At 45.3% G+C, this 27,897-nt stretch overlaps 1 protein-coding gene and 1 long non-coding RNA gene across 2 annotated transcripts in view; one reads left to right on the forward strand and one right to left on the reverse strand.

Moving 5' to 3' along the window:
• Positions 1 to 26,657, reverse strand: LOC137349194 (uncharacterized). The gene is made up of 3 exons (XR_010969281.1): positions 26,608 to 26,657; positions 24,717 to 24,779; positions 1 to 236 (listed from the first exon to the last, which is right to left on the reverse strand). It is a non-coding gene; the product is annotated as an uncharacterized lncRNA (long non-coding RNA).
• The window catches only part of LOC137348709 (zinc finger protein 721-like), a 48,341-nt gene that overhangs the window by 13,110 nt on the left and 7,334 nt on the right, over positions 1 to 27,897 (forward strand). The window contains exons 3-10 of the mRNA XM_068013965.1: positions 5,228 to 5,401; positions 5,528 to 5,570; positions 6,917 to 7,083; positions 7,187 to 7,417; positions 8,146 to 8,249; positions 14,843 to 14,923; positions 20,694 to 20,709; positions 26,514 to 26,910. Coding sequence (XP_067870066.1) covers positions 5,228 to 5,401; positions 5,528 to 5,570; positions 6,917 to 7,083; positions 7,187 to 7,417; positions 8,146 to 8,249; positions 14,843 to 14,923; positions 20,694 to 20,709; positions 26,514 to 26,910 — 1,213 coding nt within the window. The remainder of the gene's footprint in view (positions 1 to 5,227; positions 5,402 to 5,527; positions 5,571 to 6,916; positions 7,084 to 7,186; positions 7,418 to 8,145; positions 8,250 to 14,842; positions 14,924 to 20,693; positions 20,710 to 26,513; positions 26,911 to 27,897) is intronic.

The raw sequence follows: 27,897 nt of genomic DNA on the forward strand, positions 1-27,897 counted from the left end.
TCTTTGGAATTCTCTACCCCAGAGGGCTCTGGACGCTCAATCATTGAGCAGATTCAAGACACAAATCGGTAGATATCTGGACACTAATGACATCAAGGGATATTGGGATAGCGCTGATATAATCTAATGGGAAAGGCATTGAGGTAGATGATCAGCTAAGATCTAATTGTACGTGGAGCAGTCTTGATGGGCTGAATGGCCTGCTCCTACTCCTATGTTCCGAGTTCTGACAGCACCTGTGAAGAGCGAAACAGAGATCATGTTTCAGGTCTGTGACCTTTCATCAGAACTGGCAAAGGTTAGAAATGTAATAAATAGGCTTTGAGCAAGTGAATGCGGGGAGGAGGGAAGGAGAACAAAAGGGGGAAGACCCACTCTTCCTGTTGCTCTAGAGCTCCTGTCAATCACCCAGGGGGTCGGTGAGTCTGTAAATGGAGAAATAACTCAGTATTTTGGGAGGTTGGTTTGTGTGAACAAATATATCCCTGATTTTACTGTGACTTCTTTCCATGTTTCAGCTCCTGTAAATACTGACTGTAAAGAGACTGGACTCTCAGGAGGCTCCACACCGCTGGCTGCTCATGTGTATGTGATCTCCGAGCAGATTACTGTGCTTCTGCTGTGTGTGTTTAATATAGCCTCACTGTAACACTCTCACATATCTCACTGCAGTGTAATGTCTGTGCTGTGTGCTTCCTGTCCTATATCCCCCTGATCAAACTCAGTGAACAATCCCATCTCCAAAGGGAAATGTCTCCTTAAATCTGATGGTGTTGGCAGTTCTGCAGCTCATTTCACACTGAGTGTGTCAGAATGAAAAGCTTTAACGACAGCTGATGTTTCACAAAGGGAGACCTCACCAGACCAAAGGACATTGGTGGAGTTTATTGGGCTGTTTGTGTCACTGGGCTACAGGAGGTTATTTTTAACAGAAGGAAACTTGTCACAGCAGAGAGACAGTTTAACAGACTGTCCATAGTCCACTCTAACCACACCCCCCACCCCCATCTCTCTCTCTCTCTCTCTCTCACCATTTATGAACACTTGCAGTAATTACTCCAGTGGCCTTTCCTCTCTTGTCCCTCCTATATCCCTAATACACAGCCCTACACAATCTCCCTCCTCCTACATCCTCACTGTGCTGGAATCCACACCAGTCTCCCCATCTGCTCCTTGTTCTCTTCCTAGATCCTAAAACTACTAAACTCAGTCTTCCCTTCCTGAAGTCTACAGGCCCTAAAACTGACGCCCGGTGTCCCTTAGTCCTGATTTGCCTCCTATTCTCTCCTCCTCTTTCCCCCATTTGTTTTGTTCCACACTCTGGGCCTTGGTCCTTCCCCTTAGATTCTCAGTATGAACAGGGTGGGATGTGTTTTGAGACAGGATGTCCCAGCTCTCCATCCTGGGATTCTCAGTATGAACTTCAGGTGCATGTCCAGGTACCTTTTAAAAGATTTGAGGGTTTCTGCCTCCACCATCATTCCTGGCAGTGAATTCCAGACACCCACCACCCACTGGGTGAAAAAGGATTTCCTCATGTCCCCTCTAATCCTTCTACCAATCACATTATATCTGTGCCCCCTGGTAATCAACCTCTCCACCAAGGGAAACAGGTCCTTCCTGTCTACTCAATCTCGGCCCCTCGTAATTTTGTACACCTCTATTCAGTCACCCCTCAGCCTCCTCTGTTCTAAGGAAAATAAGCCTAGACTATTCAATCTTTCCTCATAGCTGCAACTTTCAAGCCCTGGCAACATTCTTGTAAATCTCCTCTGTACGCTCTCCAGAGCAATTATGTCCTTCCTGTAATATGGCGACCAGAACTGTACGCAATACTCTGGCTGTGGCCTAACCAGCGTTTTATACAGTTCCAGCTTTACATCCCTGCTTTTGAATTCTATACCTTGGCCAATAAAGGAAAACATTCCATATGCCTTCTTCACCACTCTATCTACCTGTCCTGCCACCTTCAGGGACCTGTGGACATGCACTCCAAGGTGTCTCACTTCTTCTACCCCTCTCAATATCCTCCCATTTATTGTGTATTCCTTCACTTTATTTGCCCTCCCTAAATGCATTATCCTCACACTTCTCTGGATTGAATTCCATTTGCCACTTTTCCACCCACTCAACCAAAACCATTAATATCTTTCTGGAGTCTACAGCTATCTTCATCACTATCAACTACACGGCCATTTTTTGTGTCATCAGCAAATTTCCCAATCACGCCTCCCATATTTAATTCCAAATCATTAATATATACCACAAACAGCAAGGGACCCAACACTGAGCCCTGTGTAATGCCACTGGAAACAGCTTTCCATTCATAAAAACATCCATCGAATACTACCCTTTGTTTCCTGTCCCTGAGCCAATTCTGGATCTAACCTGCCACATTCCTCTGTATCCCATGGGCTTTCATTTTACTGACCAGTCTGCCATGTGGGACCGTGTCAAATGCCTTACTAAAGTCCATGTAGACCACATCCACTGCACTACCCTCATCAATCCTTCTTGTTACTTCCTCAAAAAACTCAATTAAATTAGTAAGACATGACCTTCCCTTCACAAATCCATGCTGACTATCCCTGATTAATCCGTGCCCTTTTAAGTGGCAGTTTATTCTGTCCCTCAGAATAGATTTTAACCATTTACCCACCACTGAGGTCAGACTGACTGGCCTATAATTATTTGGCCTATCCCTCGCACCCTTTTTAAACTATGGTACAATGTTCACAGACCTCCAATCGTTTGGTACCTCTCCGGTATCTAGTGTGAGGATTTGAAAATGATCCTCAGCACATCCGTTATTTCCTCCCTGGCTTCCTTTAACAACCTGGGATGCAATCCATCCAGCCCTGGCTATTCATCCATTTTCAAGAATGTCAGACCCTCTAGTACGTCCTCTCTCATTATGCTTATCGTATCTGATATTTCACACTCCTCTTTAACTACAATGTCTACATCAACCCTCTCCTTTGTGAAGACAGAGACAAAAAACTCATTAAGAACCCTGCCCACATCTTCTGCATCCACGCATATGTTCCCATATTCATCTCTGATAGGCCCTACCCTTTCCTTAGTTATCCTCTTGCTTTTAATGTACTGATAAAACATCTTTGGGTTTTCCTTGATTTTACCTGCCAATAATTTATGTCCTCTCTGCTTTTCTAATTTCCTTTTTTACTTCACCCCTGCACTATCTGTACTCCCCTAGGCTTTCTAACGTATTAAGATTTTTATGATCATCATAAGCTTTCTTTTTCTGCTTTAACTTACCCTGTAAGCTTCTAGATAACCAGGGGGCTCTAGATTTGGCCGTACCACCCTTTATCTTAGTGGGAACATGCCTGCACTGTGCCTGTAGTATCTCACTTTTGAATGCCTCCCACTGGTTTGCCACTGATTTTCCGTCAAGCAGATGTATCCAGTCCACTTTCACCAGGTCACCTCTCAGTTTCTTAAAATTTGCCTTCCCCCAATTTAGAACTTTTACTCCTATTTTATCTTTGCCCTTTTCCATGATTATGCTAAAATGTTCTGTATTATGGTCACTATCTCCAAAATGGTCACCCACTGTTACTTCCTCCACTTGCCCATCATCATTACCGAAGACTAAATCTAGAATTGCACCCCCTCTCGTTGGGCTTGTTGCGTGCTGGCTAAAAATGTTCTTGAATGCAGTTCAAGAATTTTGTCTCCTCTGTTTGTATCCCAGTTGATATTGGTGTAATTGAAATCCCCAACTATTATTGCCCTATAGTTTTTGCACTCAGAAATTTGTCTACATATTTGTTCTACCTCCCTCTCACTATTTGGGAGTCTATAGTACACTCCTAGTAGTGTGGCTGCCCCTTTTTTTATTTCTATTCTCCACCCATGCAGCCTCATTTGATGATTCATTTAGCATATCATCCCTCCTCAAAGCTGTTATTGATTCCTTAACTAATAATGCTGCACCCCCTCCCTTTTTATCTCCCTCTCTATCCCACCTGAAAACTCGATATCCAGGGATGCTGAGTTGCCATTCTTGCCCTTCTTTAAGACACGTTTCCATTATAGCAACAATATTGTGTTGCCATGTGTCTATCTGTGCCCTCAGCTCATCGGCTTTATTTACTATACTCCTTGCATTTAAATAAATACCCTTTAACACTGCCAAATTCCTGTGTTGCACACTTTTTAACCTTTGCTTCTTCTCTCTTTCAGAGTCACTCACTAATTTTTTGTCTCCTGTTCCCTGCTCTGAAATAGTCCTATCTAAGACTGCGCTCAGGTTCCCATCCCCCTGCCAAGCCAATTTAAATCAATCCAACAGCACTAGCAAACCTTCCTGCAAGGATATTTGTCCCAGTCCTGTTCAGGTGCAGACCATCCGGCTTGTACGGGTCCCACCTTCCCCAGAACTGGTCCCAATGCCCCAGAAATCTGAAGCCCTCCCTCCTGCACCATCTCTCCAGCCATGCATTCATCTGGTGTATTTTCCTATTTCTACACTCACTAGCACGTGGCCTTGGGAGTAATCTGGAGATTACTATCTTTGAGGTTCTGCTTGCTAATCTCGTTCCTAACTCCCTAAACTCAGCCTGCAGGAACTCATCCCTCTTTCTTCCTATATCGTTGGTACCATGTGGCCCACAACCTCTGGCTGTGCACCCTCGCCCTCCAGGATGCTCTGTAGCCCTCAGTGATATCCATGACCCTTGCACCAGGGAGGCAACATACCATCCTGGAATCACATCTGCTCAGTGCAATCTTCTCGAGGGCAATTTGGGATGGACAACAAATGCTGACCTTTCCAGCGATGCCCACATCCCATGAAAGAATAAAATAAAGAAAAATCCTAAATGGCTAACTCTTATTCTGAGTCTGTGACCTTTAGTTCTAGACTCACCAGCCAGGGGAAACACCTTCCCCAGCATCTACTCCGTCAAGCTGCGTAAGAATTTTATATGTTTCAATGCGATCACCTGAAATTCATCAAGCTGGAAGGAATATAAGTCCCTTCTACTCACTCTGTCCTCATAAGACAATCGTAGAATCAGACAAGAGAGGCTACTCTCAGACAATTATATCCAAAACTGTTATTAATCACTGCTGGGACTCTACGATCACAGAGAGTCCGTGCATTTTTTTTTAATGAGTTCAATAATTTTATCACAATCTGAGCATAGTGTATCACTTTTAGTCACTAATTGTGGTGGCCAATGGCTGGTCTATTACTCAGCAGCCTCAGCAGCAGTGAATGTGCCCTATTCACTCCACAGGAGCCCAGCGCACAGGCGTCCTATATCTGGAGCATGCGCAGTGTCAGTGTGATCAGAGCCATGCGGGTGCTGGAGATGCTGAATAAGAGGCCACAGGCCCCGTGTTTGCTTTTGTTGAGCTTCATTAGAACAGTGTAGGAGGCTGAGGGAATGGAACAGTCAATTAAGATGGCAGGCAACCAGAAGCTCAGCGTCATGCTTGTCAACTGAATGGAGGTGTTCAGCAAAGCAGTTACCTAATTTGCTTTTGGTCTCACCAGTGTAGAGGAGCCTGCGCTGTGGACAGTGAATACAGTAGACCAAGTACAAGGGGCGGCACAGTGGCGCAGTGGTTAGCACCGCAGCCTCACAGCTCCAGCGACCTGGGTTCAATTCTGGGTACTGCCTGTGTGGAGTTTGCAAGTTCTCCCTGTGTCTGCGTGGGTTTCCTCCGGGTGCTCCGGTTTCCTCCCACATGCCAAAGACTTGCAGGTTGATAGGTAAATTGTCCATTAGCAATTGCCCCTAGTGTAGGTAGGTGGTAGGGGAATATAGGGACAGGTGGGGATGTGGTCGGAATATGGAATTAGTGTAGGATTAGTATAAATGGGTGGTTGATGGTCAGCACAGACTCGGTGGGCCGAAGGGCCTGTTTCAGTGCTGTATCTCTAAACTAAACACTAAACTAAATCACTAATGCACCTTGAGGGAGTGTTTGTGGCTTTGGACAGTGAGAAGGGAGGAGTTAAAAGGCAGGTGTTACATCTCCTGTGCTTGCATGGGAAGGGGAGGGGGTGTTGGACCAGGGTGTTGCGGAGGGAATAGTCCCACCACAGTGATGAAAGGAGAGGGGAAGATGTGTTTGGTCGTGACATCCCACTGGAGGTGGGGGGAAATGATGGAGGATGGTGTGTTGAATGTGGAGGCTGGTAGGGTGGATGTTGAGGACAAGGGGAACCCTGTAGTGCTTCTGGGAGAGGGCAAAAACGGAGGGAATGGAATTGGAAGGAGGAGGCTGTAGGGAGCAGGCTAATAAACCCTGGGGCAATGCGAGTGTCACACACACCGAGTGTATTCCCAGATCCCAATATAAAACAGGGAACATTATCCGATTTACAAACACCCGGTGTAGGTCTCAAACCCTGAATAAGAACCTTCCAGTCCCGTGTTTGTACTGAGCGGGGAGGCAGCTGCAGGGACAGGCCCGGGTTAACAGTTGCCATCTTTATAGGAGGAAATGCAGAGTAGGAAGCGTGCATGGCCATCCTGGACTAGGAAGCAGGAAGCAAAAATGTTGTGAATTTCTATCCTGGGCTGACAGTGATGACTTTTGTAAATTCCTTTTACAGGGTATTAGAAGGGGAGGATTTGAAGCTGGGAAACTCAAACCAACCATCACATCAAGATCTGACAGTCACTCGATTCATCAGGACCTGAATATCATCGACCTTTGAATGTGGAAGAAGAAATGTTGTCTGTGGGAAAAGATTTCAAACATCAGTGTGACCGGAAACACATCGAGACTTGCATACCCGAGTGAGAGTGTTCCAGTGCACTTTAGAGCTTTAACCAGTTACAGACTGAAAAAACATCACACCATTCACAGCACAGAGAAACCATACACATGTTCTGTGTGTAGACTAAGCTTCAACTGATCATCCAACCTGCAGCGAGACAAGGACACCCGCATCAGGGAGAAACCATGGGAATGTGGGGAGACATTCAAATGTCCATCCGAACTGGAAACTCATCGACGCAGTCAAACTGGGGAGAGGCCGTTCACCTGCTCCATGTGTGGGAAAGGATTCATTCAGTCATCCACCCTGGTGACACATCAGCGAGTTCACTCTGATAAGAAACCTCTTCAATGTTCTGACTCTGAAAAGAGCTTCCAAAGGAAAAAGGATCTGCTGAGACACCAATGCACTCACACTGGGGAGGCCATTCACCTGCTCTGTGTGTGGGAAGGGATTCACTCAGTCAACTGCTCTGCTTCGACACCAACTTGTTCACACTGAGGTGAGACCGTTTAAATGTTCTGACTGTGAGGACAACTTCAAAAGCACAACAGATTTGCTGAAACACCAGTGCACTCACGCGGGGGAGAGGCCATTCAGCTGCTCCGTGTGTGGGAAGGGATTCACTCATTCATCCATCCTGCTGATGCACCAGCGAGTTCACACTGGGGAGAGGCCATTCACCTGCTCCGTGAGTGGGAAGGGATTCACTCAGTCATCCCACCTGCTGAAGCACCAGCGAGTTCACAAGTAACTGCAGGCATTGGATTCTGCTGTTATTATTGCTGTTAATAAAGTGGAGACGGTGGTGTAGTGGTAATGTCATTGAACTGGTAATCCAGAGATATGGATTCAAATTCTATCAAGGCAGTTGGTGGAATTTAAATTTAATTAATTGCTAGTTTCATAGCACCATTACTGAGACTATCATCGATTGTCATAAAAAAAACCCATCTGGTTCACTAATGTTCTTTAGAGAAGGAAATCTGCTGTCCTACATGTGACTCCAGACCCACAGCAATGTGTTTGACTCTTAACTACCCTCTGAAATGACCGAGCAAGCCACTCAGTTGTCAAGGGCAATTCAGAATGGGCAACAAATACTGGCCTTGCCAGCGATGCCCACATCACATCCTGGACTGAACCATGTTCATTCTGACAAATAGCTATTTGTTTCTGCTGATGTTAATAACCCTATAACTTGGCTGGAGTATAATATTGTGGCTAAATATTGAATAAATCAGAGTTTTGTTTCCAACACACAGTGTGGAATATTTGTTTTTTTTCCGGGATAAGAGGAGACTAATTGAAATGCTGCTGTTGACCGTTCCAATTTTGGGCCTTTTCTCCTCTGCTAAACAAAGATTTGTATTTTTTTGTAGTGCCTTTCATGACATCAGGACATTGCAAAGTACTTTAGAACTAATTAAGTTCTTTCGAAGTGCAGCCAATGTTGTAAAGGTGGAATTGCAAAGAACAAAGAACAGTACAGCACAGGAACAGGCCATTCGGCCCTCCAAGCCTGCGCCGATCTTGATGCCTGTCAAAACTAAAACCTTCTGCACTTCCGGGGCCCATATCCCTCTATTCCCTTCCTATTCATGTATTTGTCAAGATGTCTCATAAACGTCGCTATCGTATCTGCTTCCACCACCTCCCCCGGCAGCAGGTTCCAGGCACTCACCGCCCTCTGTGTAAAAAAAAACTTGCCTCGCACATCCCCTCTAAACTTTGCCCCTCGCACCTTAAACCTACGTCCCCTAGTAACTGACTCTTCCACCCTGGGAAAAAGCTTCTGACTATCCACTCTGTCCATGCTGCTCATGACTTTGTAAACCTCTATCATGTCGCCCCTCCACCTCCGTCATTCCAGTCAAAACAATCCGAGTTTTTCCAACCTCTCCTCATAGCTAATGCCCTCCAGACCAGGCAACATCCTGGTAAACCTCCTCTGTACACTCTCCAAAGCCTCCACGTCCTTCTGGTAGTGTGGCGAGCAGAATTGCACGCAATATTCTAAGTGTAGCCTAACTAAGGTTCTGTACAGCTGCAGCATAACTTGCCAATTTTTATACTCTATGCCCCGACCGATGAAGGCAAGCATGCCGTACGCCTTCTTGACTACCTTATCCACCTGCGTTGCCACTTTCCGTGACCTGTGGACCTGTACGCCCAGATCTCTCTGCCTGTCAATACTCCCAAGGGTTCTGCCATTTACTGTATACCTCCCACCTGCATTAGACCTTCCAAAATGCATTACCTCACATTTGTCCGGATTAAACTCCATCTGCCATTTCTCCGCCCAAGTCTCCAACCGATCTATATCCTGCGGTATCCTCTGACAATCCTCATCATTATCCGCAACTCCACCAACCTTTGTGTCGTCCGCAAACTTACTAATCAGACCAGCTACATTTTCCTCCAAATCATTTATATATACTATATATAAATTGCGGCAGCTCATTTGCACACAGCAAGCTCCCACAGACCGCAAAGTGATCATACCCAGATAACCTGTTTTAGTGAGGTTGATTGAGTGATATAGATTGGCCAAGACTCTGAGGAGAACTGCCCTGTTCTTCAAACTAGCTTCTATTACGGACGGGTGTTATGGGATTTGGGTGGTTCCCACTGTTCACCTCCCAAATGACTACAGTCATGTTTTGTTAAAATGATGCTTCAGCCCGAGTATCTTTAGGGTCAAATAAACAGACAAATTACAGGTTCTCTCATAGGTAGAACTATTTTTAAACAAACCCTGGAATGATTCCAACCACACTCAACACATACATTCACCCACACATATGTGCACAAGAATAGATAAATCGAGAGAAAAGGATACAATGTAGTTTAAAGTCCCAAGTGAGGTGTTTGTGGTTTACAGAAGACAAAATAACAAGAACATGGAGACTTATACACAGTCAAAATGGGGCAGAGGACCTTCAGTCAATGGGTATAAAAGATCCATGAAGTGTCATCCATTTCATTGTTAATTTCATCACGGCTCATCCTGTGCATAACACTTCATTTATACCCATTGATTGAAGGTCTCACCTGAAAGATAGAACCTCTGACTGAGCTCCCTCAGTACTGCATTGGAATGTCAGACTAAATTTTGCACTCAAGTCTCTGGATATGGATTTAAGCCCACAACTACTGACCCAGCGTTGAGAATGCTACCTCTGCGCCACAATTAACACCTCATTGTTACTCAGGTTTATTTCAGTTCTCAAAACTTCCAATATTTTCATGGACAAGTCTCAGGTTCCCATACATTCCAGAGTGCCTCTCCTAGCCTTGCTATGCAGGTAACACGTCCTTGTATCTGCATTTGGAGTGTTTGATGGGAGAACATAGAGGGAGTTTTATTCTGTATCTAACCCGTGGCGTACTTGCCCTGGGAGTGTTAGATGGGACAGCGTAGCAGGAGCTTTACTCTGTATCTAACCCATGCTGTATCTGACTGGAGAACGCTTCAAGCAGATGCCAGGGTTTCAGAATGGCCCACTGAGCAAATTGTTGGAGCTGCGGACTGACAAGTCCCTGGGTCGTGATGGACTTCATCCACGGGTCTTAAAAGAAGCGGCTAGTGAGATAATTGATGGGTTAGTTTTAATTTTCCAAAATTCTCTAGATTTGGGGAAGGTTCCATTAGATTGGAAAATAGCCAATGTAACTCCTTTATTCAAAAAGGGAAGGAGATAGAAAGCAGGAAACTACAGGCCAGTTAGCTTAACATCTGTCTTAGGGAAAGTGTTAGAAGGTATTATTAAAGACGTTATAGCAGGGCACTTAGAAAAATTCAAGGTAATCAGGTAGAGTCAATATGGTTTTGTGAAAGGGAAATCATGTTTAACCAATTTATTGGAGTTCTTTGAAGGAGTAACACGTGCTGTGGATAAAGGGGACTGATAAGACATACTGTGCTTAGATTTCCAGAAGACACTTGGTAAGGGCCACATCAAAGGTTATTGCGGAAAATAAAAGCTTATGGTGTAGGGGGTAATATATGGCGTGGGTAGAAGATTGGTTAGTTAACAGGAAACAGACAGTAGACATAAATGGGTCATTTTCTAGTTGGCAAGATGTAACAAGTGGTGTGCCACATGGATCAGTGCTGGGGCTTCAACTTTTTACAATTTCTATAAATGGCTTGGATGAAGGGACTGAAGGTATGGTTGCTAAATTTGCTGATGGCACAAAGATAGGTAGGAAAGTAAGCTGTGAAGCAGATATAAGGAGGCTACAAAGGGATATAGATAGGCTAATTGAGTGGGCAAAGATCTGGAAAATGGAGTATAATGCGGGAAAATGTGAAGCTGTTCATTTTGGCGGGAAGAATATGAAAGAAGCATATTATCTAAATGGTGAGAGATTGCAGAGCTCTGAGGTGCAGAGGGATCTGGGTGTTCTAATGCATGAATTGCAGGTTCAGCAAGTAATTAGGAAAGCTAATAGAATGTTATTGTAAGGGCAATTGAATACAAAAGCAAAGGTTATGCTTCAGTGAAACAGGGCATTGGTGAGACCACATCTGGAGTACTGTGTACAGTATTGGTCTCCTTATTTAAGAAAGGATGTAAATTCGTTGGAATGGTGTTCAGAGAAGGTTTACTAGACTAAAAGCTGGAATGGACAGGCTGTCTTATGGGGAAAGGTTGGATAGGTTAGGCTTGTATCCGTTGGAGTTTAGAAGAGTAAGAGGCGACTTGATTGAAACATATAAGATCCTGAGGGGTCTTGACAGGGTGGATGTGGAAAGGATGTTTCCCCTTGTGGGAGAATCTCGAACAAGGGGTCACTCTTTAAAAATAAGGGGTCCCCCAGACAGGGATGAGGAGGAATTTCTTCCCTCAGAGTATCGTTGATCTTTGGAATTCCCTTTTCCATGAGCAGTGGAGACTTGGTCATTGAATATATTCAAAGCTGAGCTAGACAGATTTTTCATTTACAAGGAAGTCTAGGGTCATGGGGTGGTGGGAGTGGGGGTGGGGGGGGTGGGGAGCGGGTGGCAGTGATGGTGGTGTCAAGAAAGTGGAGTTAAGGCTACAATCAGTTCAGCCATAATCTTACTGAATGGCGCAGAAGGCTTGAGCGGCCAAATGTCCTGCTTCTATTCCTTATGTTATTATGATCTTATGTCCCTGCCCTGGGACTCTTAATGCTGACAACAGCTGCTCAAAGAGTGATGTGGGAACAAGGGGTTTTGATTCATGGGGCACTGGCATCAGTACTTGGGGATGAGGGAGTTATTCCATTGGGATGGGCTCCATGTAAACCGGGATGGGACCTGTGTCCAAGCCAATGGTATAACTAGGGCTGTGGACAGGACTTTAAACTAACAATGGGAGAGAAGGCTCAGGTGAAGGGAGATGGAGAAATCCAACAAGTAAAGTTGAGGCAACAGAACAGTGTAGTGATGTGGGCAAAGAGAAGCAGAGTGGGTCAGGAAGGGACAAAGAGTTTAGCAGTAATTGTGCATCAGCGAACAAGGTCAACGCAGGAATAGCAGCAGAAAAAAAGAAATTGAAGGTTCTTTATCTAAATGTGCGTAGCATCTGCAATAACATAGATGAACTAGTGGTGCGGCAAATAGTGGTAAATGGTTTAGGTTTAAAAGCCAATACAGAGCCATGGTTACAAGGTGACCAAGGTTGGTAAATAAATATTCCAGGGTACACAATATTTCGGAAAGACAGACAGAATGGCAGATTAGGAGGGGTAGTCCTGATAGTAAAGGATGGCATAAGGACACTAGTGAGTAAAGATTTGGGCTTAGATCATGAAGAACAATCTGTGTGGGTGGAAATCAGGAATAGCAAGAGCCAGAAAACGCTGGTGGAAGTAATTCATAGGCCCCTTTACAGAAGTTATATTGATGGACAGAACAATTAAAAAGAAATTACTGGAGCTTGTAACAAAGGCAATGTAATAGTTGTGGGGAGTTTAATCTTCATATAGACTGGGACAATTAAATTGGCAAGGGTAGTCGAGATGAGTTTGTGGAATGATTTTGTGACAGTTTATTGGAGCAATACATTGTGGAATCGACTGGGGATAAAGCCAGTTTAGATCTACATTAGATCCTGTAATGAGGCAGGGTTAATTAGTAATGCTGTGGTAAAAGATCCACTGGGAAATAGTGATCATAATACCATTGAATTCCATATGAAGTTTGAAAACAACATACTCCAATCACAAACAAGAATCTTAAACTTAAACAAAGCCAATTACATAGGTATGAGGGGAGAACTAGCTAAGGTTAATTAGCTAAATAGACTAAAAGGAACGGTGGTAAATAAACAGTGGGAAACATTTAAAGAAACACTTCAAAATGTTCAACAAAAATATATTCTATTGAAAACCAAAAACTCAGCAAGACCCATCCATCGCTTGCTCAGGAAGTTAAGGATAGTATTAGATTCAAAGAAGCTTTTAATGTTGCAAAGAACAGTAGCAAGTCTGGTGACTGGGAGTGTTTTAGAAACCAACAAAGGGCCACCAAAAAGTTGATTAAAAAATAGATGAACTAGTGGTACAAATAGCACCACTAAAATCTGACATCTCGGGACCTGATGGTCTACATCCTAGCATTTGAAAAGAGATAGCTGCAGAAATAGTGGATGCAGTAGCTATGATTTTTCAAAATTCCTTAGATTCAGGAATGGTCCCATCAGATTGGAAGTTAGTAAATGTAACATCGCTTTTCAATAAAGGAGGGAGAGAGAAAACAGGGAACTACAGTAGGTTAGCCTGACATCAGTCATTGGGAAAGTGCTAGAATCTATTATTAAAGAAGTCTTAAGAATGCTCTTCGAAAAGCACAGTATGATTAGAACAAGTCAACACGGTTTTATGAAAGGGAAATCCTGTTTGACATATTTATTGAGCTTTTTGAGGATGTCGCTATTAGGGTAGATAAAGGGAAACCAGTCAATATAAGGATTTGTCAGATTTTAGTCAGTTAAGTTTCTGCAATACTTTTTCTCTGCCGATATTAATCACCTTAATTTTTCCACTCTTTATAGCCACTCTTTTTCTGGTATGCAACTTGTGTGTTCTACTGTGAAGACAGTCACAAAATATTTGTTCAATGCCTCTGCCATTTCTTCGTTCCCTGTGATAATTTCTCCTGTCTCTGCTTCTAAGGGACCCAAATTAACTTTAGTTACTCTCTTCCTTTTTATATACGTATAAAAGCTATTGCAATCTGTTTATATATTTCTGACTAGTTTACTCACATTCTATTTTTTCCTTTGATATCTGGATTTCCAAAAGGCATTCGATAAGGTGCTACATAAAAGGTTAAGAGGCAAGATAAGGGCTCATGGAGTTAGGGGTAATTTCTTGGCATGGATAGAGGATCGGTAAATGGACAGGAAGCAAAGGGTGGGAATAAATGGGGCATTTTCAAGTTGGCAGGCTGTGGAATGCCGCACTGATCAGTGCTGGGGCCTCAGCTATTTACAATCTATATTAATGATTTAGAAGAAGAGATAAGAGAGTAATACATCTACGTTTGCTGACAATACAAAGCGAGGTGGAAAGGTAAACTGTGGGGAGGACACAGAAAGGCTGCAAAGAGATAGAGAGAGGTTGAGCTGGATTTAATATTCCTGCCACCGGGAGCAGTGGTGAGCATAAAAATGGCGACCCACGTCGCCGTGATCTAGTGTGCGGTGGCTCATGATAATATGGCAGTTGGGCTGCCTCCCCCGCCCAATCACGAGGTGGGGACCAACTCTGCGACACAGCAATGGCGTTCGCAGCCTCTGTGCAGGCGCTGGTGCCATTTTTAAAGGCCAGCCAGACCTGCCACTTGAGCTAAATATTAAAAACTGTACGTCCCGTGTACACAGCAAAAGGAAAATCGTCCCCCCCACCCTCCCATAACACTTACATATAATAGTTGCTCTCGCACCCCCCCCCCCCCCCACCAAAACACTTCAATAGATGATGTGACCTTCCCTCCACAAACTGTTCAAAGTGCATAGGTCACCTCTTCTCCTCCCTCCCCTGCACTACACATGCTGCCTGGACCCCATACCCCCTCCCCACCACTATACTAAATGTCCTCAGCTCCCCCACCTCAGTGGTGCCAGCTTTGCCTGGATGGGAAAGTGAAGGTGCGAGTGCCCAGCCGCAAGATCCCAGCAGCCGGTAAGATCGCAGTCAATTTCATTTGCTTAATTTACATACTTAAAGTCAGGTCCCATCGCCCAGAGGTGGTGCCTCGCTGCCACCAGGAAGACTGAGTCCGGCCTTCCCAGTGTTGGGATCCGTGGTGGGCCTCTGTACGATGTTCAGACCCACCAACCACCAACCCCCCCCCCCTCCCCCCCAAACCCCCGTCATGGATCCTGACATCAGGACCTAAACAAAACTCAACCCATTAAGTGAGTGGGGAAACAAGATGGCAGATGGAGTATAATGTGGGGAAGTGTAAATTTATTCACTTTGGTCACAAGAATAGAAAAGCAGAATATTTTTGAAAGGGGTGAAATTTTTAAATGCTGATGTTCAGAGAGACTTGGGTGTGCTCGTACAAGGAACGCAAAAGGTTCGCCTGCAGCCACAGTAAGCAATTAGGAAGGCAAATGGCATGTTGGCTTTTACTGCAAAGGGATTGGAATACAGGGTTTTGGTGAGACCACATCTGGAATACAGTGTGCAGTCTTTGTCTCAATATGTAAGCAAGGATATACTTGCATTGGAGGCAGTACAGTGAAGGTTCACTGGATTGGTCCCTGGGATGAGAGGGTCGTCCTAGGATAAGAGGCTGAGTAAATTGGGCCTATACTCTCTGGAGTTTCGAAGAATGAGAGATTCTGAAGGGGCTGGATAGGGTACACACCGAGAAATCGTTTCCACTGGTTGGGGAATCTAAAACACGGGGGCACAGTCTTAGAGGCTGATCATTTAGGATAGAAATGAGGAGAAATTACTTTACTCAAAGGGTTGTGAAACTTTGGAATGCTGTACCCCAGAGGATGGTGGATGCTCCATCGTTGAATACAATTTTTGGTCTCTCAGGGAATCAACGGATATGGGGAGCGGGTGGGAAAGTGCAATGAAGCCCAATATCAGCCATGGTCATACTGAATGACTCGATGGGCCATATGATCTACTCCTACTCCTATTTGTTGTGTTCTTTGACCAATAAAATGTCCCATGCCCCGGCATCCATCACCTCGATAAGCATAATGATTCAACTAGAGGAAGGAAACACAAACCCATCAGTTTCTCCACTGAACACAGATACTGAGGGACAGTGTGTGTCTGGGACAATGACATCACTCCCTCAATAAGGTGGAACATTTTATTTTTTATTTAGCAAATACAGATCCCCAGAGCCAAGCGAAAGCCTCCTCCTTTGCTGAGTTTAAGGTGATTAGTCCATCACTTAGTTTGTAGAGGGGACACTCCTCGGTAATGTGCAGCATTGTTTGTGTCTCTCCAAATATCCATAAGGGTTTTGTACAGAGGCCCCAGTGGTGGAGGTTGGCTGCGCAGGGCCCTGTCTTGTCCTGAACCTGTTTAGCAAGGACCACTCTCGCCGTGGTACTTCAAAACCGGCCTTTCAATAGATGGAGTTTGGCACAAGGAACTTGTTTGTGACTTCCCATGTTTCCCATTCCTTGATCCAAAGGATGTCTGCTGGTAGATGTTGCTCAGCAAGACTGCTCCATTTGGACGGAAGGCAGGCAATGGATCAGTGATCACGCTGCACCCCCGTCAGTGCCCAGGCGCCCCTGGGGAAGCAGACTGAATTCCGAGAGAAGATTAAAGGACCCAAAGAGCTGCCTTGCGGGATCCCAGTCAGCCCAGAACCACCAGTCTCAACATTGAGAAACCCTATGACAATAGGGCATGCTCTCCGAATCTTACAACTTAATATTGAAGACCTATCAGCTCCCAAGCGAAATCTCATTGGAGATAGAAATTGATCCTGTATCTCTCCCTGTTAATTCCGGGCTCCAAAAGGCTTGAATCCTGCTCCTGCTTCCCTTCCTGTAATAGCATTGAACTAAACCCAGCCCATAATAAGCAGTGCTCAGGGAGGTTGGTTACTGGGCAATGCAGTGATGTCATAAAGCAGCAACATTCAGCCCAGCTGGTCCCCTACTTGTCCCTTTAAAGGTGAAGGGTTGGGACATGCTGTTTCAAAACACATCCCACCCTGTTCATACTGAGAATCCCAGGGTGGAGAGCTGGGACACCCTGTCTCAAAACACATCCCACCCTGCTCATACTGAGAATCCCAGGATGGAGAGCTGGGACATCCTGTCTCAAAACACATCCCATCCTGTTCATACTGAGACTCCCAGGGTGGAGAGCTGGGACATCCTGTCTCAAAACACATCCCACCCTGTTCATACTGAGAATCCCAGGATGGAGAGCTGGGACATCCTGTCTCAAAACACATCCCATCCTGTTCATACTGAGAATCCCAGGGTGGAGAGCTGGGACATCCTGTCTCAAAACACATCCCACCCTGTTTATACTGAGAATCCCAGGGTGGAGAGCTGGGACATCCTGTCTCAAAACACATCCCACCCTGTTCATACTGAGAATCCCAGGGTGGAGGGCTGGGACATCCTGTTTCAAAACACATCCCACCCTGTTCATACTGAGAATCCCAGGGTGGAGAGCTGGGACATCCTGTCTCAAAACACATCCCACCCTGTTCATACTGAGAATCCCAGGTTGGAGAGCTGCGGCATCCTGTCTCAAAACACATCCCACCCTGTTCATACTGAGAATCCCAGGGTGGAGAGCTGGGACATCCTGTCTCAAAACACATCCCATCCTGTTCATACTGAGAATCCCAGGGTGGAGAGCTGGGACACAAGCAGCCAGCAGTGTGGAGCTTCCCGAGAGTCCAGTCCCTTTACAGCCAGGAACTGGTACACGGAAAAGTCTCAGTAAAATCAGGGATATATTTGTTCACACAAACCAACCTCTCAAAAAGTGAGTTATTTCTCCATTTACAGACACTCTGACTGCCTGGGTGATGACAGGAGCTTCTGACCAATAGGAAGAGCAGGTTGGGCTGGCGGACTGAGCAGAAGGTTGGTCCTCCAACTGTCATTGGGATGGGAACGCCACCACCTGCAAGTTCCCCTCCAAGCCACACACCATTCTGACTTGGAACGATATTGCCGTTCCTTCACTGTCGCTGGATCAAAATCCTGGATCTCCCTTCCTAACAGCACTGTGGCTGTGCCTACCCCACATGGACTGCAGCGATTCAAGAAGGCAGCTCACCACCACCTTGTCAAGGGCAATTAGAAATGGGCAATAAATGCTATCCTAGCCAGCAACACCCACATTCCATGAACGAACAAAAATAAAATTGCTGGAGAACATTATTAAGCAGTCGGACATTTAGATAATCATAATACAATCAAGCAGAAGCAACATGGATTTATGAAAGGGAAATCACGTTTGACAAACTTAGACTTGTTTGAGGATATAATGAACAGGGTGGACAAAGGGGAACCAGTAGATGTAGTGTATTTAAATTTCCAAAGGAATTAGATAAGGTGCCACATAAAAGGTTACTACACAAGATAGGAGCTCATGGTGTTGGGAGCAACCTATTAGCATGATTAGAGGATTGACTAACAGGAAACGACGAGTCTAGATAGATGGGACATTTTGAGGTTGACAAACTAATAGTGGAGTACCACAGGAATCAGTGCTGGGACCTCAACTATTTATGGTCTATATTAATGACATGGATAAAGGGACAGAGCGTATTATAGCAAATTTGCTGACGATACAAAATAGGTAGGAAAGCTAAGTTGTTAGGAGGACACAATGAGTCTGTAAAGGGATAGGGATAGGTTAAGTGAGTGGGCAAAAATTTGGCCGATGGAGTATAATGTGGGAAACTGTGAGATTGTCCACTTTGATAGGAAGAATAGAAAAGCAGAATATTTAAATGGAGAGAGACTGCAGAATGCTGCTGTACAGAGGGATGTGGGTGTCCTTGTACAGGAATTACGAAACGTTAACATGCAGGAACAGCAAGTAAGTAGGAAGGCAAATGGAACATTGTCCTTTATTGCAAGGATGATGGAGTGTAAAAGTAGAGAATGCTTGCGACACTGTACCAGACATTGCGGAGACCGGACCTAGAGTACTATGTACAGTTTTGGTCTCCTTACTTAAGGAGGGATACACTTTCATTGGAAGCAGTTCAGAGAAGGTTCATTAGGCTGATTCCTGGGATGAAGGGGATGCCTGATGAGGAAGTATTGAGCAGACTGGAGTAGAATGAATTAGAAGAATGAGAGATGATCTAATTCAAACAAGATTCGAAGGGGGCTTGATAGTGGAGATGATCATGTTTTCCCTCGTGGGGGAATCGAGAACTAGCACAGTTTAACAATAAGGGGTATGCCATTTAAGATGGAGACGAGGAGGAATTTCTTCTCTCAGAGGTTCATTAATCTTCAGAATTCACTTCCCCAGAGAGCAGTGGAGGTTGGGTCATTGAATATTTTCAAGGCTGAGTTAGACAGCTTTTTATTCACAAAGCAGTCAAGGGTTATGGGAGGCTGGCAGAAAGTGGATTTAAGGCCACAATCAGATCAGCCATGATCTTATTGAATGGTGGAGCATGCTCAAGCAGCTGAATCGTCTACTCCTGCTCCTATTTTTCATGATCTTCACAGGGCCCAGGGGTGGATCAGTGCTCGGGTTCACAGGGTCAAGGGGTGGATTAATGCTCGGGTTGACAGGGCCCAGGGGTGGATTAATGCTGGGGTTTACAGGGCCCAGGGGTGGATTAATGCTCGGGTTTAGAGGGCCCACGGGTGGATTAATGCTCGGGTTTAGAGGGCCCGGGGGTGGATTAATGCTCGGGTTTACAGGCCACAGGGGTGGATTAATGCTCGGGTTTACAGGGCCCAGGGGTGGATCAATGCTCGGGTTTAGAGGGCCCGGGGGTGGATTACTGCAAGGTTTGTCTCCATGTTTTAGACTAAGCCCCCTAGTAATGGATTCTCCAACCAACAGAAATAGTTTCTTTCGAGCTACCTATCTTGGAAACCTTGATCAAATACTCCTTAGCCTTCTAAATTGCAGGGAATGCAACCCACAGTGAGTTCATGCACTCTTGCAGAAGGGATAGGGCAAGGCAATATATAATTAATGGTATAGTTCTAAAGAGTGTGCAGGGACTGAGGGACCTGGGGTTCATGTCCATAGATCATTAAAGATGGCAGGACATAAAGAGTTGTTGGCAAAGCGTTTGAGATCTTGGGTTTCGTAAATAGAGGTATTGAATGCTAAATCAGGGAAGTACTCCTGAACCTTAATAAAGCTCTGGTCTGGCCACAATTAGAATATTGTGTCCAGTTCCAGTTACCACACTTTAGGAAGGATGTGAAGTTACTGGTAGGGTGCAGAGCAGATTTACAAGAATGGTTCCAGACATGAGGGAAGTTAGCTACAAGGTTAGGTCGGAAAAGCCGGGTTGAACTCCTTGGAGGAAAGCAGGTGGAGGAGGAGATCTGATCGAGGTGTACAAGATTATGTTAGATTTAGATAAGGTAGACAAAGTAAAGCTCTTCCCATTAGCTGGTGATAGAAGGACGCGGGGACACAGATTACGGTTTTGGGCAAGAGATACAGGAGGGATGTGAGGAAAAACTTTGTTTTTTAAACACAATGAATGTTAATGACCTGGAACTGACTGCCTACGAGGGAGGTGGAAGTGGAGACAATCAATGATTTCAAAAGGAAATTGGATGGACACTTGGGGAAAACAAACCTGCAGGACTACGGGGATAGAGTGGGGGAATGGGACTGACTGGACTGCTGTACAGAGAGCTGGCATGGAATCAAAAAGCTGAATGTCCTCCTTCTGTTATGTAATGACTCATTTGTGTAATCTCTCCTCGTAATTTAACCCTTGCAGTCCAGGTATCATTCAGGTAAGTCTACACCACATTTCCTCCAAGGACAATATATCCTTCCTAAGGTGTGGTGCCCAGAACTGAACACAATACTCCAGATGTGGTCTAACCAGGGCTTTGTGTATCTCAGTGCTTTTCCAGTCACACTGATACCCGAAATCTTTTCCCACAGACAGAACAGACAAACCTTTTTCCTTCCACGTTCAAGGTTGATGATATTCAGATTCTGATGAATTGAGCAACTGTCAGATCTTGACATGACATTTGGTTCGCGTTTCCCAACTGTAAATTCTCCCCTTCTAAGCCCCTGTAAAAGGAGTTTACAAAAGCCATCACTGTCCAGGATAGACATTCACAACATTGTCTCCTCCTGCTTCCTGGCCCAGGATGGCCGCACACGCGCCCGGCTGCACATTGTCGTGAGGAGACACTCCTTCAAACAAAGAACAAAGAACAAAGAAAATTACAGCACAGGAACAGGCCCTTCGGCCCTCCAAGCCTACGCTGATCCAAATCCTCTATCTAAACCTGTCGCCTATTTTCTAAGGTTCTGTATCTCTTTACTTCCTGCTCATTCATGTATCTGTCTAGATACATCTTAAAAGACGCTATCGTGCCCGCGTCTACCACCTCCGCTGGCAATGCGTTCCATGCACCCACCACCCTCTGCGTAAAGAACTTTCCACGCATATCACCCCTAAACTTTTCCCCTTTCACTTTGAACTCGTGTCCCCTTGTAATTGAATTCCCCACTCTGCGAAAAAGCTTCTTGCTATCCACCCTGTCTATACCTCTCGTGATTTTGTACACCTCAATCAGGTCCCCCCTCAACCTCCGTCTTTCTAATGAAAATAATCCTAATCTACTCAACCTCTCTTCATAGCTAGCGCCCTCCATACCAGGCAACATCCTGGTGAACCTCCTCTGCACCCTCTCCAAAGCATCCACATCCTTTTGGTAATGTGGCGACCAGAACTGCATGCAGTATTCCAAATGTGGCCGAACCAAAGTCCTATACAACTGTAACATGACCTGCCAACTCTTGTACTCAATACCCCGTCCGATGAAGGAAAGCATGCCGTATGCCTTCTTGACCACTCTATTGACCTGCGTTGCCACCTTCAGGGAACAATGGACCTGAACACCCAAATCTCTCTGTACATCAATTTTCCCCAGGACTTTTCCATTTACTGTATAGTTCACTCTTGAATTGGATCTTCCAAAATGCATCACCTTGCATTTGCCCTGATTGAACTCCATCTGCCATTTCTCTGCCCAACTCTCCAGTCTATCTATATTCTGCTGTATTCTCTGACAGTCCCCTTCACTATCTGCTACTCCATCAATCTTAATGTCGTCTGCAAACTTGCTAATCAGACCACCTATACATTCCTCCAAATCATTAATGTATATCACAAACAACAGTGGTCCCAGCACGGATCCCTGTGGAACACCACTGGTCACACGTCTCCATTTTGAGAAACTCCCTTCTACTGCTACACTCTGTCTCCTGTTGCCCAGCCAGTTCTTTATCCATCTAGCTAGTACACCTTGGACCCCATGCGCCTTCACTTTCTCCATCAGCCAACCATGGGGAACCTTATCAAACGCCTTACTGAAGTCCATGTAAACGACATCTACAGCCCTTCCCTCATCAATCAACTTTGTCACTTCCTCAAAGAATTCTATTAAGTTGGTAAGACATGACCTTCCCTGCACAAAACCATGTTGCCTATCACTGATAAGCCCATTTTCTTCCAGATGGGAATAGATCCTATCCCTCAGTATCTTCTCCAGCTGCTTCCCTACCACTGACGTCAGGCTCACCGGTCTATAATTACCTGGATTATCCCTGCTACCCTTCTTAAACAAGGGACAACATTAGCAATTCTCCAGTCCTCCGGGACCTCACCCGTGTTTAAGGATGTTGCAAAGATATCTGTTAAGGCCCCAGCTATTTCCTCGCTCGCTTCCCACAGAAACCTGGGATAGATCCCATCTGGACCTGGGGACTTGTCCACCTTAATGCCTTTTAGAATACCCAACACTTCCTCCCTCCTTATGCCGACTTGACCTAGAGTAATCAACCATCTGTCCCTAACCCCAACATCCGTCATGTCCCTCTCCTCGGTGAATACCGATGCAAAGTACTCATTTAGAATCTCACCCATTTTCTCTGACTCCACGCATAACTTTCCTCCTTTGTCCTTGAGTGGGCCAATCCTTTCTCTAGTTACCCTCTTGCTCCTTATATATGAATAAAAGGCTTTGGGATTTTCCTTAACCCTGTTTGCTAAAGATATTTCATGACCCCTTTTAGCCCTCTTAATTCCTCGTTTCAGATTGTGCCTACAATCCCGATATTCTTTCAAAGCTTCATCTTTCTTCAGCCGCCTAGACCTTATGTATGCTTCCTTTTTCTTCTTAGCTAGTCTCACAATTTCACCTGTCATCCATGGTTCCCTAATCTTGCCATTTCTATCCCTCATTTTCACAGGAACATGTCTCTCCTGCACGCTAATCAACCTCTCTTTAAAAGACTCCCACATATCAAATGTGGATTTACCTTCAAACAGCTGCTCCCAATCTACATTCCCCAGCTCCTGCCGAATTTTGGTATAGTTGGCCTTCCCCCAATTTAGCACTCTTCCTTTCGGACCACTCTCGTCTTTGTCCATAAGTATTCTAAAACTTACGGAATTGTGATCACTATTCCCAAAGTATTCCCCTACTGAAACGTCAACCACTTGGCCCGGCTCATTCCCCAACATCAGGCCCAGTATGGCCCCTTCCCGAGTTGGACTATTTACATACTGCTCTAGAAAACCCTCCTGGATGCTCCTTACAAATTCTGCTCCATCTAGACCTCTAACACTAAGTGAATCCCAATCAATGTTGGACCTACGTCTCTGATCAAGCTTTTGGTCATCTGCCCCAATATCGCATGTGGCTCAGTGTCAAATGTTGCTTCATGACACTCTTGTGAAATGCCTTGGAACATTTTATTACATTAAAGGTGCTACATAAATACAAGTTGATGTTAACTTGGACATATACCACCGTTCCTTCATCATCACTGGGTGAAAATCCTGTAACTCCTTCCCTAACACCATTGTGGGAGCACCTTCACCACACAGACTGCAGCTGTTCAAGAAGGTGGCCCACCATCACCTTCTCAATGGGCAACTGGGGATTGGCAATATATGCTGGTCTGGCTCGTGACACCCAAATCCCAGGAATGAAGTAAAAAAATCTGTATATGTAAAATGGATTAAAAGCCTCTACAGAAATACTTGTTACTAAAACAATACTCTTTAACATTGGGTGGTTGGTATCTGTTCAGCAACCTCATCTCCCCTGGAATCTACCTCCCTTGACAGTCTAATAAACTTTCTAACTGAGACTAACACCTGGAATGGGCGGGCTGTCTTATGAGGAAAGGTTGGACAGGCTAGGCTAGTATCTGCTGGAGTTTAGAAGAGTAAGAGGCGGCTTGATTGAAACATATAAGATTCTGAGGAGTCATGACAGGGTGGATGTGGAAAGGATGTTTGCCCTTGTGGGAGAATCTAGAACTAGGGGTCACTGTTTAAAAATAAGGCATCGCCCATTAAAGACAGAGATGAGGAGAAATGTTTTCTTTCAGAGGGGCGTGAGTCTTTGGAATTCTCTTCCTCAAAATATGGTGGAAGCAGAGTCTTTGAATATTTTTAAGACAGAGTACATAGATTCTTGATAAGCAAGGGGTTAAAAGGTTATCAGGGTTGGAGGGAATGTGGAGTTGAGGTTACAATCAGATCAATCATGATCTTACTGAATGGTGGAGCAGGCTCGAGGGGCCTCCTCCTGTGCCTAATTCACATGTTTGTATGCCTTGCATTGGATATTGTTGGGCCTGACTGGGCTCAAAAGTACTCGGGGTTAAACCCAGCAGCTTCTCCTCCATCTCCACTCCTGCTCAAACTGATGTAACAAAAAAGACATTCACAGGAGGTCAGAGACCAACTTCCACCTCCAACACCCACCCCGAAACAAACCGGCTCTTAATTGGTTCATCTGTATTTCTCAATTCAGTTCTGTGACAGCACCTGCAATAAAGCAAAAGCAAAATACTGAGGATCCTGGAAATCTGAAATGAAAGGAGAAAATGCAGGAAATAATCATCAGGTCAGGCAGCTTAATGTGGAGAGAGAAACAGAGTTAACATTTCAGGTGCATTGAACCACTGGAGCCTGCAGCCTGGAACTGAGTGGGAGAACATCAGCCCCTTGAGCCTGCTCCACCATTTAATACTATCATAGCTGATCTCATCTCGGCCTCAACTCCACTTGCCTGCCCTTCTCAATAACTCTTCAACTCACTACTAATTATAAACCTGTCTATCTCCTCCTGAAATTTACTCAATGTCCTGGCATCCACCGCATTCTGGGGTAGAGAATTCCACAGACTCATGATCCTTTGAGAGAAGAAATTTCTCCTCCTCTCTGTTTTAAATCTGCTACCCCTTATCTTAAAACTTGACCTCTGTTCTAAATTGCCCCACCAGAGGAAATATCTTCTCTTCATTTACTTTGTCAATCCCCTTATATACCTCAATTAGATCTCCTCTCATTCTTCTAAACGCTAGAGAGTAAAGGCATAAATTGCTCAATCTATCTTCATGAGACAAACCCCTCATCTCTGGAATCAATCTAGTGAACCTCCTCTGAACTTCCTCCAATGCAACTACATCCCTCAAGTAAGGGACCAAAACTGTACGCAATACTCCAGGTGCCATCTCACTAACACCTTGTACAGTTGCAGCAACACTTCCCTACTTTGAAACTCTATTCCTTTAGCAATAAATGCCAAAATTCCATTTTCCTTCCTTGTTACCTGCTGCACCTGCATACTAGTTTTCTGCGATTCATGCACAAGGACACCCAGATCCCTCTGCAACGAAGTACTCTGATGTTTCTCTCCATTTAGATGATAATTTGCCTTTCTATTCTTCTGAACAAAATGGATAACCTCACACTTATCCAGGTTAAACTCCATCTGCCAAATTTTGGCCTATTCACCGAACCTATCCATATCCATTTGTAAATTTCTTATTTCTTTATTGCAGCTTATTTTCCCACCTATTTTAGTGTCATCTGCAAATTTGGCTATAGTACCTTCTATCCCTGCATGCAAGTCATTAATATAGATTGTAAATAGTTGGGGCCCAAGGACTGAACCCTGTGGCACCCCACTAGTTAGCATCTTGCCAACCAGAAAAGGACCCATTTAGTCCGCCTCTCTGTTTTCTGTTGGTTAGCCAATCCTCTATCCAAGCTAATAAATTGCCCAGAACCCCATGCAATCTTACCTTATGTAAGAATGAGGAGACACAATATAGTCCAACACTCACAGTAACCTACAATCCACCGACATTACCGGGATAGGGAGACAGAGTTTAGAAACACGACTCCAGTAAAACATCCCAGGAGCAAAAGGGGGAAGCAGTGTGTGTACCTGCCCTGATATCCCCCTCCCCAGGCCTGTCAGTCAAACCCCCCACTCCTCCCAGTCCACAGCTCAGCCTAGCAGCTTCCTGCACCTTGAGCCAGCCCTGCCCAGGTGTGGCCCAGTCCAAGGAGACGTATTTGTGGAACCAGGAAATGGAGGAACCTCCTGCCCTGTGCTGTGTGCCAAATGGTCCCTCCCTCCCCCAGGCCCCTTGATAACTGAGCTCAGTTTCCTTTAAAGTTTTGTCCTTTGATGTTACAGTTTATTAATCTTTAATTCCTCCAAAAGAGCTGGAAATCTGGCGGCCGTTAACAACGGGCCTGTCCCCGCAGCTGCAAACGCGGGACCGGGAGCTTCATATGGATGTTGTTGAGATCGATACTGGGTGTTTCTGAAGCCCGCCCGCCAACTCCATCCTCCACTTACCAATCACACTGCACATGTTCCAAACTCTGTGCGGTAATGCGCCTGCGCCATTATCTCCGGAAGTTCCTGCCAGCCAGAAATGTCCTGTTAATTGATAGCAGCTGTGGACCAATAGCAAAAGGGAGGGGACCGAGGAGAAGAAGCCCCGCCCACTCCTTGCCTCGGACCCGCCCACTCCCAGCCTCGGTCCCGCCCACACTCGCTCTGAATGATTGGAGGACGCACTTCCCGCCCGGTCCTCCAGCCCCCGTCCTCGCTCTTCCTATTGGTCAGCAGCCGCCGTCAATCAGCCGGGAGGGCATTGTGAGCTGAGCATGCGCGGCCGGCTGGCTGAGACAGAGAGCGCGGATGCAGCAGGCGAGAGGGAGGCGGGTTAATAAAACCCAGATGATCAGAAGCTTGATCAGAGAGGTGGGTTTTAATCAGTGTCTGAATCAGGGAAGGTGAGGTAGAGAGGCGGAGAGGATTAGGGAGGGATTTCCAAAGGTTATGGCCTTGGCAGCTGAAGGCACGGTCACCAGTGGTGGAGCAATGAAAATCAGGGATGTTCAAGATGTCAGAATTAGATGATCCCTGATCTCTCGGAGGGTTGTAGGACTGGAGGAGATTATAGAGATAGTGAGGGGTGAGGGAATGGAGGGATTTGAAAACAAGGATGAGGATGTTAAAATTGAGGTGCTGCTTAACTGGGAGTCTGTGTAGGCCAGTGAGCACAGTGGTGATGGGTGAACAGGACTGGGTCTGAGGAAGGACACAGGCAGCAGAGTTTTGGATGATCTCAAATTTACGGAGGGTAGAATGTGGGAGGCCGGCCAGGAGTGTGTTAGAATAGTCAAGTTTAGAGATAACAAATGCATGGATGTACGTTTCAGAGGCAGATGAGCTGAGGCAGCGACAAAGTCTGGCAATGTTACTGAGGTGGAAATAGGTGGTCTGAGTGATCGCACCAATATGCAGTTGGAAGTTCATCTTGGGGTCAAATCTGACACCAAGGTTACGAATGCTCCGGTTTAGCCTCAGACAGTTTCCAGGGAGAGGAATAGAGTTGATGGCGAGGGAGTGGAGACAATGGCTTCAGACGTCCCAATATTTGATTGGAGGAAATTTCTGTTCGTCCAGTGCTGGCTGTCAGACAAGTCAGGATGGGGTGTGACTTGGAGGGGAACATGGAGGTGATGGTGTACACATACACCTGCTTCCCTGGTCTAGATGCAGGAAGTTGAGAGTTTGGGAGGTTCTGTCAAAGTTCTGGTGGAGTTGCAGATGGATAAAATACTTCTCCTCTCCCTG

The sequence above is a fragment of the Heterodontus francisci genome, chromosome 34 (genome assembly GCF_036365525.1).
Source record: "Heterodontus francisci isolate sHetFra1 chromosome 34, sHetFra1.hap1, whole genome shotgun sequence".
Taxonomy (NCBI): domain Eukaryota; kingdom Metazoa; phylum Chordata; class Chondrichthyes; order Heterodontiformes; family Heterodontidae; genus Heterodontus; species Heterodontus francisci.